Source organism: Amblyomma mixtum, chromosome 2 (genome assembly GCF_055824585.1).
Source record: "Amblyomma mixtum isolate Tamu chromosome 2, ASM5582458v1, whole genome shotgun sequence".
NCBI lineage: Eukaryota > Metazoa > Arthropoda > Arachnida > Ixodida > Ixodidae > Amblyomma > Amblyomma mixtum.
The window spans coordinates 292,105,189-292,118,858 of NC_143013.1; the positions used below are offsets into that span (position 1 = coordinate 292,105,189).

Below are 13,670 nucleotides of genomic sequence, written 5' to 3' on the forward strand. Positions count from 1 at the left end.
TGTACTTTAGTGCCTGTGTAGTGTTACCTTATCAACAGCAGCCTTGCTTTATTGAGCTCTGGTTGCAGCCATGATATGCATGCAGGCATGATATGCCTGCATGCCTTAAAGGAAAGCTGCATGCCTTAAAGGGAAGCTGAAATGGTTTTTTGAGAATTCGAGATTATTCAAGAATTCGAATCTATGAAGCTTCTAGGTAAAGCATGCAAAGTTTTTTTGTACTAGCATTTAAAATGGTGATATAGTCGTAGATTAAAATCGCAATGATGTTCAGGCTTCTCCTTACTGCATTGTAGAACGTAGTGACGTCATTATCGCCGAAATTTCAGGTGTCCGCTACTTTCACCTGCATGCTGCTGTGCGTCACCCAATGCCACCAAACAATGCTTTGCGAGCTTCTCCTTCGATGGCATTGGTTTTCTTCCATGAAAAAACTATTTCTTCGCTGGAAACGGCACGCTATCACACGTGACGTCGTTATCGGGACCTCCGCCCGCCGCTGTGCACTGGAGAGAAGCCTAAGCGCCGACGCCACTTTATTCGGCGATTACGCCACCATTTCAAATGGTAGCGCAAAATGATTTCGCAGGCTTTACATGCATGTTCCTCTCATTCAACCCATTTAAACTCACCAAATTCTAAAACCACTTCAGTTGTCCTTTAAAAAGGTGATTGCTGCTGCCAGATGAAGCAAGTTTAATAGAAAGGAGCTAAGACAGCTCCATCACAGAAAGCCTAAATATAGTGTACTAAACACTGCCAAAGTTCCATGACAGCAGCCACCACAAACTGTGCTGCTGTGGCAGTGCAATAATATTTTGAGCATGCCGTGTTTATTTTTTCAAGATGATTTCCAAGGATTCACAAAACTTGTACTTTCACAAGACAAAAGTCAACATCTACTGCAATGACGTAGCTACAAGAAAACCTAGGCAACATACCAAACCTTCAAGTGCACAAATATTGTGCAGGCTCTTTTTTTGTAATCGCACTTCTTTTCCTGTGACACATGGGAGCTTCGATACCTGGAAAGCATTACAAAAACGATGGTCATAGGCATAATTTCGATACTCTCACTAGTGTGCACACAGAAAATAATGAAAAGCAGTGCAGATATACAGTGCCCGATTAGTCAACAGAGCTCACAAGCTCCCAGCATATAATATTACTGTTCATGATAACTAGTGTACAGTACTTTTAGTTGCACAGTTTCACTTAATTAAACTTATCCAAGCAAGGCCAGCTACTTCAAAGAAACAACACAGCTCCAAACAATTAACCAGAAAAAGCATGCAGAAAAACTGTGCACAAATACATGCCCACTTCACTGAAATAAGAAACATTACACAGTTTGAAGTTCCCTGTTTATCACATCATGTTTAAAGAACTAAACAGCAAAAAAGCCTCAATTTAATTACGTGCGGCTTTACTGCAATTAAGGCAGAAGGTGCAAGCATTAAGGCATCTGTGCCAAATGCTGCAATCCATTCTCCTGAAACACAATCGGCAAATGTTCATAACACAGGATTTACCAAATTTACACAGCTGCATGTGCACACAATTGCTACAGTTTTACTGAACACATAACATGCCTAAACATCTGCTCAGTGTCTTTAAAGTAAGCACAGGTTGCATTGCAGTCCACAGGTACCCCAGTGCTATCCATTCGTTTCAACCCTTATTTCAAGTCTGCAGCTGGCAAGACACCACGCATGCTGCAATATAACCATGCACAAGCGCACTCACTCCCCTTGGTCAACAGTTCACAGTTCTCCTCACACCAAGGCTGAGATTCACACCATTACCCTTGCAACGGCACACATGTAGTGATGATGGGTACTGTACGAAAATTTGCAAGCAATCCATGCAGTACGAATGTGCGTTGTTGGCTGCCAGTGATGATGGTGTAAGTGGTGTCTGGCAGTGGAACGACTATGCCTTGGCTCCATCACTGCTCATCTTCAACTTCTTCAAAGGCGCTTCTGTACTGTCTTCACTCGATTCATCCCTTCTCGCAGCAAGATCTGCACATAGCAACGGCAGTGACATTTTAAAAGTAATGTACGCACATGAGCACTTGCTTCAACTATTTGGCTAACTGGGTCAACAACAAAGGCAATGAATGACATGGCAAGAATAATACCACAGGGTAAGAATTTCACAAGTGGGCAAAAACACATACCATTATAAAAAAGGCAAACTATATGCAAACACAATGTAAAATTCAACTTGCAGCTGACAAGAGGATCTGAGATAAGATATTTACCCAGATATTTTTTTTAACTTAAACTCACATATTTTATTTTACTTTTACTTCCACAGAATGGCACGGTGACAAAAAAAAGTTGCAAATTGTGCCCATAATATGGTATGTCCTTGCATTTGCTCTATTTGCAAACATGGAAATAAATAGGAATAAGAAAGGGATTTTCTCCCTTAGATATTTGACATGCACAGTGCTAGGAGACAGTTTCATATCTCTCAGTATTAATGCCACCACACGAGCCTAATTTATTAACACACAGCAGAGCTTTTTTGTAAGGGCGTGCAAATATTTAAAACTTTCAAATAGCAAATCGAGTAACATTCTAATGAATTTGCTGAATGAATCAAATACTGCATGTGCAAAATTATTCCAAATGAATTTAGTCCACACACAAGTTTTCAAACTGATTTCAAATAACTGGAGTGAAGTTCGAATAGGGCACGCCGTAATTTTTTCTCGAGGACACTTAAAATAAGTTTTCACCCTGACGCCGCACACCATGTTGCCATGACCGCTCTGCGTGGGAAAGAAGGTTGAGCGCTGGGATGTGGTTTATTCGTGTGGCAGCATTCATACTAATCACACATATGGCCTTCAAGATTGGCCGCTACAGTGTTCAGCCTGGTTTAACAAGCCATGCTGATATCTGAGGCGATGGCTGAAACTCTCATCCCTTTCATCAGCTGAAATTTGGCACCCGTTTGCTCACTGTAGCCACCAGTAATAAAGGTCCCTTTCCTATGTGCATGACATGACATCCATAAAGCTCATACACTGACTTCGTACTGTGTGTCGCCTAATGGAAGATCGTGTTGCGTGTTTCAACACTACACCTTTAAATCCATGGCTTATAGCACCGCCACTAGCACTTTGCTGTTTCGCATAGATATTCATTTTGTACAAATATTCGCACAAGTAGCAAATGACCACAAAGACATTGTATTCATATCTGATTTGGTTTTCAACTATTCGTATTCCATTCGATAGCCAAGCTAGCCTATTCGTGTTTGATACTATAAACACACCTCTAAATTTGTAACCCCTACAATATAGTAGCATACAGATATCAATGAGTGCTCTGTATATGGTCCGTAACATCACAAGCTTAAACTTTTGCCAGACAGCAAAAACTTGTTAAAGGGTTCGTAGAACTTGCTACTTGTTAATAAATAACGAACATCGAGTATAAAGATTTCTGTCTGTTACTACAATCTGAAACAGAACACAACTCAAGGGCTCTGGAAAATGCGTAATCACCCCGAACCATACACAATTCTGCTTCATTACCTGCACTGGTTAATGGTGTAGACTGCACAATTGTTAGCGGGCTCACATTTAGCCCCTGGACCACTGCCAGTAACATAATTTTAAGTGCAGCACTACAACAAACTGTATGCATCTGCAAAAGTACACATAATTAGCAAATAACTTTCATTTTGTGTCCCTTGTGAACTAAAAGCACCAGTCTATTCAAATCGACGTTTTGTTCCAGTCAACATGAAGTGTATTAAAAAGGCTCTCTCTAATTTGAGCTTTCCATAATCTGGAACTTTTGGTCCCTTATGAGTTAGAGTGCTTGAGAGTACCATCATAGTTAAATAAAACACGAACAGGACAGTTGAAATGTCAACATCAAAACAAAAATACCAGCAGCTGAAGAAGAAATACAGGCAAGGTCTGTTCACAGTTCCACAGAGCAGTCTTCACACCATCAAATTAGAAATTAAGTAAGCTAGCATTTGGTGCCGTAGACTAAAATCCTTTATAAAACTTTTACTCTCTGCGTTTAATTTGGTGCTGACAGTGCCATTCACAAAACCCTACTACCTGCAGTAAACTGCTAGCTCTCAGGCAATCAAGCAAGTTTCTTTCAGGTTAATGAAACTGCAGGCACCATGCAAACCCCACCTGTCTGGGAGTCTGGAAACTGGGTGTCGCTGCTATTCTCAGTTATGCACGTGCTGGATTCTTCAGGCGGAGCATCCCTTAGAACATGGCTATCTCCTTGAGAATCTTGGCTGAACTCCGAGAAACCTGGGTGATTAACAGAGTGCGAATCAGCCATTAATAAGCAACTCGCCAGTGTATAGGTAACTGCAGTATGAGAGAGAACACGGGAGCATGTGACCTCCGCGCTTCACAAAGCGCTGCAGCCAACAACCGACAAGAACAAGCGCCACCAGGGGCATGTGCGAAAAGAGCAGCCAGACATGGTTACTGGGAATGCGCCTCTGCCGCCAGTTCTTGTCACCGAGAGGAAACGCCGGTACACAAAGTTTAACAGCCACGCACTTCCGTATTCTCTCTCTCATGTGTCTTCTACCTGTACGATACAGAGCTCAAGGAAAGCGTACACATCTAGAGTACACATCTAGGCGAAAAAATATCTACTAATTTCATGCCTGGCGAATGTACTTAAAAAAGATTTCGAACACTTCCCAAAAATAATTCCAATTATTCCAAACAGCTACAGCAAGGTCAGCTCAAACTTACCTGTGAAAGATTCCTCAAGCCCTTCAGACATGTTCGAGTTGGATTTGTCTTTTCCTACCAAAGACTGAGAGTCTGCAAGACAGACATAAGCACAGAAAAGATGATTTACCAATTGCAATGCATCAGAATTTTCAATTCTTGCTAACTAGTGGTGGATGAGCACTACAGGCTGTGCAGCAAAAGAAACAGTCTCACACATGCATTTAAACGAAAATCAAAAATACAGTTGGTTGCCCTAATTTTTTCCAAAACACTTACCATCACTCTTTATTTCATGCTTTGCTGATGTCTCAATGTTCTCTTTGTTGCTTGATGCTGTGGGCACTTTGCTCTTTGCTCTTGCCTAGAAAAGGAGAGCACACAGTACCTACATGAAAGAGTTTACAGCAATATGTTTCTCTGGTCAGATGCTTTTGTTCATGGGGCCAGCGTGCTACTTCAGACGGCAAGAGCCATGAGTCATCACATCTGTGAAATGTAATACATTCTGTTTGGAGCCTTTGCTAATTATTGTATGACACAATAAATCAGCATCCGGTCACACTCAGTCCAAGGCAATCATGAAGCACATGAAGGCAACATGTTCGATATTCCTTGTATGTCCCTGCCATTCATCTGCCTTGTTACCTATCACAAATTCTTACTCTTCTGAGAGAAAAACAGGCCAGGAGGAATACTGTGGGAGCGCTGATGAGGAAGGTAGAATTGCAGTTTGTGCAAAAACATTCAAAAGCATTAGTAGCATGCTTCAAGAACATATATTTTTTACACTGACAATTAGCAATGCTTACTAATGAGAAAATGCTTTACAGTTTGCCAAATTAAAGAAAGTCACAGTCATAAAGTTATGGTCATGAAGCAAAAACCACCAGTTTGGATACCAACACGTGCTCAGCATTGAGATATCTCATGCTTCAAATGCTTTTTCTTTCAGTGACGAAGTAGTGAAGAAGCATATGGTAAAACACTGAGAAAGAACACTAAAAGATGGCATTTGAAAATGCCTGCATGAGAATAGTATCAGTGGCTAGCACTCAGTTTGCACATCGAAAAATTGTTTATTGTGCACACAGGTTCTTTTTATGAGAGCATGTTTCATCACAAAGTAAAAATTAAGAGAAGTCTACACACCTGGTCTGTGCTAGGAACTGAAAAGGAAAGAAATGAAAAGATGCTTCAGCAACAGGGGTATTCTCATTAAGTCATAATTGTTACTCAGCACTTTCCTCTGTTGTTACACCCAACATTTTCTGTTTCTCACAATATTTCATAATAAACCAAGAGGCCTGAACACTTCTAAATTCTTTAAGCTAGTAGCTGAAGTACACAAATTTTTCAGTCTAATACAAATCTTTTCGAATTGAGCAAGAAAATCTAGACTGGCATGACAGGTGAACGAAATACACTGGTTTTCACTGCACACTGAAGATTCAGTTAACGCACAATTTGAAGAACACTGCACTCTATTTTAATATTTTTCGCTATATATATATTGCTTTGCGATCTCATTTCAGCCAAACAGTTATGCAGCAAAAACAGACTTCACATGCCTTACAAGTGTTTCCACTGTACACTCACTCTACACATCTGTCTGCCCCCACTCGAACGGTGCACAGAGGAATATACTTGTGACATCAACAGGTGGCCTAGGGCTCGAAACTGGCTTGAGTGTCCTGAAAGCACACAATACCCACCTGGAACCCACTTGTAGATTTTCATCGTTGTGTCACCTATGGTTACCCATTTTTTCTCCCTGAAAGCAGAGAGCAGTGAATTTCGATCATCATGCGAGCAAAATAACAAAGACCACAGCACCATCAACTGTGTCTACAAACATTCAGACCGACCTGGAAGTGAAACTACTGCGGAGAACCATCACTCAAAGTGCAACGAACGCTTCATATGCAGACACACAACTTCAAATAATCCAATCGCATGAAAACAAGTACAAGCAGTAAACGCCTAGAGCCGCGTACAGTACTATAATTTAGAGTGTAGCCACTGGTTACGCTCAGCAACGAGCTCGTATGTGAAACTACTCTAGCGAAAAGTGCAGCTGTTTTCCGTCCTTATCTAAGAATCTAAAAAAAAAGACTTTACACGACTACGCATACTTATTTGCTACTTGTAAATATTATGAAGCAGAAAAAATCAAGAAATAATGCCGCAAACAAAAGTACAGGAACTCTCCGAAGTTCATCGCAAACCCGGACACCGAGCGCAGCTTCACAGCAATCATGTCTGCCGTCCAAGACACAGGGACACGCGACGCAGCGTTCAGCGCGTTCGTGCACGTCAAGGAACTCAGCTGTCACTCACAGCTGTGCAACGAATACCGCTCACATCACACATGCCACCCCACACGCTTTTCTGTCCAAGCTGAACGCGATCTTACCAAAAGCCGGTGACAACGCGGTTATCGATTGCCTACCATTTGCGAACCTTGTCGATGGCTTGCATGACCCTTTTAAAGTCGTCCTTGGCCCGACTTCGCGTTTCAGCGCGCACCGACCTGGACATCATCTTCGAAGCTAATATGACGAGCGATCGCCCACAACAGAGAAAAGTGTAAGCGGCGGCGACGGGTCTACGTCGAGCTACGGTTACGGAACAAAGGCCGCGCGGTTATCCGCTTCGGCTGCTTCGGCTATGATGTAACGAATGTAGAGAGCAAAAAGGACGCTGACGATTGCGATAGCGACGCCACCAGCGGCTGCATGCGAAGACTTTGTTCATTTAGTATGAAGCAGTCAACAACTGTTCTAATTTGATGAAACTGCTCCTACGGCTTAGAGATGTGTTCTCGTAGCCAACCAAGGTAGATCTTTAACCAACAGCACAGCCGATCCCGAGGGGGGCGCGGAGCGAGCACGCCTCCTCGAGACCGGCCGTGCCAACAGCAACAAAATGCGCATTTGTACTAGAAGAGGGCGCTTCCTGCACGATGCATGAGCGCGGGTAATTTGACCTTTGTGTACGCTAAAATTTTCCAAGACAGACACAGATCGGTTCAGCTCCGTCTGCTCCCTCTGCGGGAAGCAAAAGGCAGACACACCTCGCATCTTATACTCATGTAAGCAAGACAAGCCATTGGAGTCGGAAGCTGTCGACCCAATCCGAATGGGAGGCCTCGCTGCTCAGCTCTGACCCAGAGGTTCAACTCCGAGTCACGGAGCGGGCCGAAGAGGTCGCCGAACGACATCGTCGGCGCCCGGCTTAGAAGAGGAGCCCACAGCGGGGAGGGGAACACTCCCCAACCCGCGCCTAAAAGCTCTTATTCAGTAAAGTGTGCATCCTCTTCCGCCTCCACATGGGGATCGCTTCACATAGTACCTTTTCCCAGGCCCCCAAGAACGCTAAGTTATTACGCGACGTTCATGATTCCGTTCCGTGCAGCGCCTCATGGTATAGTACGTGATGCGGATTTAGTGCTCTACAGTCAATGCAGTCCCGTGTGGTGCCAGAACTAGTCACTGTACCAAGCAGTGGATATTCTGCATTATTCATTGGCATTTTGGAGTCACTAAGTGTTGCATTAATTTTTCTTAAAAAGAAATAAATATTGGGTGAGATGTAGTGACAGTTGCGGACGGACATCGGCTACCATCTACGGCACAAGCATCAACAGTAGGCAGAGGTGTGCTAATGTTCGAAATTTCCAATACGAATCGAATATGTTTGTTATTCGGTTGGTATTCGAGAAATTGATATCCCAGAATTTTCGAATATTCGGCAGCGATTGAATACTGTGGCGACTTCCATAAATCCGACCATGGAAAAACAACAATTTCTCAGCAGGTTATGCGATGATCGAGTTTAAAGCGTCAGCAACACAGTACAAAGGCGTCTTCTTCGCTTTCTTCTCTGTCGTTTGTAGCATGGACCAGTTACACCCGGACGCTGATTAGGCTTAGACCTCGGGCGGAATTCCGCAAGTGGGCTTTTCCATGTATCACATGTGATGAGAACAGGATGAGCGACCACCCCTCGAACAACCACAACGCGAAGGCGCCTTTTTTATATATATATGTATAGTGCTACATGCTTAACGCCCACATACATGGCAGTCATTCTGTCGCATTCACAACTCTTACATAGTAGGATACAACTGTAGTTAACTAGCAATTGGCAACAGTGGGTCACGGTCACGCCGTCCTGTATTGATCCGCTGACTAAACACGACAGTAAAAGAAACCAGATTTTTAATGTTTGACCACATCAAACAAGCCAGAGGCATCAAAATTCTTTAGCTTATAATTTCGTCCGGTGGTTAGCGTATTGTTTAAGTAGCTAGAAAAGCTTTGCCAACGAACTACTATTTTGTCGCGGAGGAATTCTGAGTAGCGGTCCTGAATGTGTGCGGAGCTTCACTGCAGAGTTTTTGCTCAACAGTGGCATGCAGGAAAGCCTATTTGAGGAATTTCACATGGGGCTACGCGCCGCTTTCAGACACCAACTCGAACACCGTCGGCCATTTTTCTTTTTAGAAGCAGTCTCGCTGTTCCGACGTCAATGTTCACTCCTGTATAGCTTGCGTCTGCGTCGCTGTTCTTTCAGCACGCCGAAACTACGCACTCGTTAAGGCCTCTTCGTCCCTATAGTGCGATGGAGCCTCCTCACACGGCTTCAGCGCATTTATGAATTTTCTTTTTTTTTCCGGGGTAAAGGGAGGTGTATTTGAAAACTCGACCTTCGAATAATTGGAGGATTTCTTCAGGAATGCGGTTGCAAAGATCATATAGACTATTTTGGAAAAAAATATAGAGAACAACATTTGACTACTGATCTTTTTCTATTTTTTTGTTGTTGTTTTTCATACTGAACACACACATATTTGATATTCGATTGCAATTTTTCTTCATATTCGTTATCGATTCATATTCGAAAATTTCAATATTCGCACGCCCCTAGTAATACAGTACATGGGGCGGAAACGGAAGGCTGTGCTAAGGCATTTGAGCACGTTCTCCTGTCAGCCCGCTGCACATGATGCTTTGCAGACTCTCCACCTGCCTCAAGCATATGTATTGCTACGGGTCGACTCAGAGACGATGAGGCAGACGAAGTGAGAGGGCGCTTGGCGCATGCTCGGGGCCTGTGTCTTGGCCACTCCCCCGTAGTGGGTATGTGCCATTCTACTTGAGGCCAACCAACCAACTCTGAATCCTGTGCAGTGGCCTGTGTCTTGACGTCCGGTGCGCCCTGTGCTTGTGTTCTGTTCAGTGTGAGTGCACCAGTGTTCTGCGGGCTGTGAACGCCTCCTGCCACGTAACAGTATTGTTTCTGCTAATGGAGCTTGGGAGCTGCCCTGTGTCATCACGTAGTTTTAATCGCGCCAGTCGCATGTTCAAAAAAAAAAATCTTAAATATCTGAATTTCTTAGAGTCTGTGTGCTGTCGCATCTCTTGCACACAAGAACACGAACTGCGCTAAAGCCATTCCGCGTTGAGACTCAACCGTACATAAACCCATATCGCAGCCGTCTGCAGTTAGACCAACTACGAAATTCGCAGCGTCCACCTGCAGAAGTCGCAGCATTTGAAGCAGGCCGAATCCATGGCGTCTCTAATTTTGCTATCTTCTGCTGCGGAAGATTTAGTGCAGAAGGCCCACCATATGGGGAATTGAAGCAGGACTTCCTGAGAGATTGCCATTAGACAAACGTTGGATACGTCACCTGCATTTCTTGACCTTTACAAAAAGTGGACTTGCTCTGATATATATATATCACAGGAAAATTTGCTCGTTGCTACGTCGACCAGCTTACTCAATCCGCTAAAATTTGAGCTAGTGAATATCACGAATAACTTCCTTTTTTTTTTTTTTGTCGTGATTACGTAAGGGGCCTTGTGGCAACCTCTGCTTCATTCCTAAAGACATTCATGAATAACCCGTACTTACCACTTCAGGCGCATGACGTTAATCTCTGCGGTAGCGGTTTGTAGCAAGTTAACCAATAGCTAGTAAGAATTCAGCAATTTTTCTATTTTTCGCGAAATCTGGTGCTCACCTGTGACGTTGCAAATGCCTTTCAACTGATGAAAGCGAAAGCAAAACTGCGTGGCAGAATAAACTCAGTTAAACGATATATAGGTACTGAGCAAGGGCGCAGCCAGTGGGGGTGTTACGGTGTCAGAACACCTCCATAAACTCTCTGAGCCTTGCATCACCCGCCACCCTCCTTTCGGTCTTTTTTTTTTTCGCAGTTGCTATCTATACACTGTTTCGATATATTAAAATGTAAAAACAAAAATAAGAAGAGTGTCGGTTTATTCGTCGTCTTTGTCAAAAGTTTAGAGCCCAGAGGGTTTGGTTCTAAGCCTTGTAGCGGGACTCCTGAAGCATTCGTGGCAGCCCTACCCATTGGAGGAGACAGGACCAGAAATCATCGTACCTTCAGGAAATTTGGAGCGCTGGAGATGCATTACGAACCACACAGTGCGGCTCAGAAGCAAACCCCCTGGGCTCCAAACTTTTGACAAAGGCTGTACATTGTAGCGGCTCTGTAATAGGAAGCGGAAATTATTGCTGAAAAGAACGCCGCCGCGGTGGCTCAGCGGTTATGGTGCTCGGCTGCTGACCCGGAAGACGCGGGTTCGATCCCGGCCGCGGTGGTTGAATTTCTTTGGAGGAGAAATTCTAGAGGCCCGTGTACTGTGCGATGTCAGTGCACGTTAAAGAACCCCAGGTGGTCGAAATTTCCGGAGCCCTCCACTACGGCGTCTCTCATAGCCTTAGTCGCTTTGGGACGTTAAACCCCATAAACCAAAGCAAACCTTATTGCTGAAAAGAGTCACGTACATCTTCGTTACCGCCCGAATTATGGCGCCCCCTGTAATTGTAAGCACAGTTCACTCAATTAAGCATACCTTTTCATGTCAGCCTACTCTTTCATACTTTGCATTGTCCTCAAATGATCATAAACTATACCGAGATGAAAACGCCTCTTTTTTTAAAGCGCCTCTGCGAAATGGCGCAAGTTCACATGCATGGGTAAAAGTTGTGACAAATGCCATTCGCTCGCAGTTGCTGACTTTATTGTAGAGCAGAAGCTTTTGTGTTGTATATCATATGAAAATATTTTAAATTCCCGCGATTTTTCGTAAGAGTGTTTTTTTTTTCTGAGATAAGATAAATGTTCTTTACGAATAATTCCTCGGTGTCCTGCATGCACACATATTTTTATGTAAATATTACAGTGAACGAAACAACTGACCCTTCGGCTTTATTAAAGAAGAAAAATAGCTGAGACATTTTTTGGGCGCAGGCTGTCTTTATGTTTTTACCGGCGGCGTGTAAAGCCCCCGAAAAATATTTCTGGCTGCGCCACTGGTACTGAGTGTAGGCGAATTTTACAAGGTGATTAATGTTCCCTAATGTCTTACCCATCTTTCTAAAGCAAATATACACTGCGAAATTTATCTAATTCTTTAAAACATTTAGAACGCTCGCTGTCGTCGTCCATTAGTGACCATACATGCGAGTAGAAGAGGAAGAAGAACAAGACTATGGGCAAGACCAAGACGTCTATTGAAATCATAGTATTCCTGTACTTGGTAAGTATGCGCACGCAGCCATGCTCCTACTGCACCTGTCACGATCTTTAGTTTACAGCGGCGACGGGAAAATCGTGCGATGCAAACACTTTTCTGAGAATTGAGGGATTATAACGGGGCCTGGCATATCACTCGTGTTCTTGTGTCAAGATAAGCAGACATCGAAGAAGGGCTTATACCAGGTGTTTCAGAGAAGACTTTAAGTAATGTCAGAAATAGGTTTTTTGAAGCGAAAATATGGCTTTTTCAGCATAGCAGTACCAGTGTTGGCGGACATCAGAGAACTGGTGAACCGTTTTAAGTACTAGGCTGGTTAACAAATTTTTAAGTGACTTTTTAACTATTAGAGTTAGGCGCCTAGTTGCAATTACAGATTTATAGCCGTAGTTAGCAATAGCTGTAATTACGAACTGTTAGTAATTTCGAAAACGCTATTACCCTTGGCGCTGTGGCTCGAAAAAATGTGGCTTTCCTGACTAGTTACCTGCACTGGATGCCTGCATGCTTTTCGAAAGCGTATGTATTCAGGCACGAAGTAGTCAGGCTCGCGTTTATCTGCTGATCAAAAGCAGGGATTTACGATGTCTGTACTCTCTTCAAATAGTCTATACTTTTTTATTCCAACGCCCTCCCGGCCTCTCCTTCTTACATGCCCCCGCCAACACCTCCAAGGTAACATGACCCTCTCCCGGGAGTGACGCTGCGAACCTGTTTTCGCAGGCGCAGACTAAGTCGCATATACAGGCTGTGACCTGGAAAAATAACAGGCGTGACTGCAGAATAATGATTTTTATGGGCGCAACCCTTATCGACATATATGCATGCGCCCGGGCACTGAGTCAAGACAACAAGCGCATTGACTAATCCGTTCGCCTGGCCACGTTTTCACGCAGTGTTTGACGTTCGCCCTGCTCGTGGTGGAAGGAACGGTGGCATACGTCGACGCCACGTATGTCGAAGTGCATAGTAAGCATGCGGCATTGCACTTTTAGAGAAACGTTGCCCTATCGTGTCGTTGAAATTGGTAATGGCAATGACTGTTCGGAAGCATGAATAGCTTTCATGTCGCGTCATGGGCGCCATGATGGTGGACTACACATACCTCCCACAGTGCACATCGGAGCAGGTAACGATGGCTACCTACTCCGATGAGTGGATTAGGCAAGCCTACAGCTTTCTACAGTGTTCCCGGTCCACCAACATGGCGGCCTATATGACTGTCAGTGCATGTATAGTGCAAGCCTGTCAACGTGAAGTAAGAACCAGTTTTGCAATATATTCGGTTCGGGATCCTGATGCTCTATATTTCTAATAATGATACATAAAAAGTCGCAGAGAACTGCCGCACTTTGTAC

General features: G+C 43.8%; 1 protein-coding gene across 2 annotated transcripts; it reads right to left on the reverse strand.

Annotated features, from left to right (window-relative positions):
* Positions 1-816: 816 nt before the first annotated feature.
* Positions 817-7,570, reverse strand: BCL7-like (chromatin remodeling complex subunit BCL7B-like protein). 2 transcript variants are annotated; one of them, XM_089574419.1, is made up of 7 exons: positions 7,191-7,570; positions 6,454-6,512; positions 5,891-5,907; positions 5,018-5,102; positions 4,760-4,831; positions 4,175-4,300; positions 817-2,024 (listed from the first exon to the last, which is right to left on the reverse strand). In XM_089574419.1, the coding sequence occupies exons 1-7, from the start codon at positions 7,280-7,282 to the stop codon at positions 1,933-1,935; spliced, it is 543 nt and encodes a 180-aa protein (XP_089430545.1). In that variant the 5' UTR covers positions 7,283-7,570; the 3' UTR covers positions 817-1,932. The 2 variants fall into 2 exon arrangements, with proteins under 2 accessions (XP_089430545.1, XP_089430546.1); XM_089574420.1 differs by lacking the exon at positions 7,191-7,570 and adding an exon at positions 6,607-7,029.
* Between the last annotated feature and the right edge of the window lie 6,100 nt (positions 7,571-13,670).

Excerpts from the sequence above, each read along its gene's own strand:
- BCL7-like (XM_089574419.1), bottom strand. The coding sequence starts at position 7,282 with ATGATGTCCAGGTCGGTGCGCGCTGAAACGCGAAGTCGGGCCAAGGAC. Across the intron at positions 4,832-5,017 it reads GCATGAAATAAAGAGTGATG|ACTCTCAGTCTTTGGTAGGA; the intron begins GTAAGTGTTTTG and ends TCTGTCTTGCAG. Across the intron at positions 2,025-4,174 it reads GTTTCCAGACTCCCAGACAG|ATCTTGCTGCGAGAAGGGAT; the intron begins GTGGGGTTTGCA and ends TGCTATGTGCAG.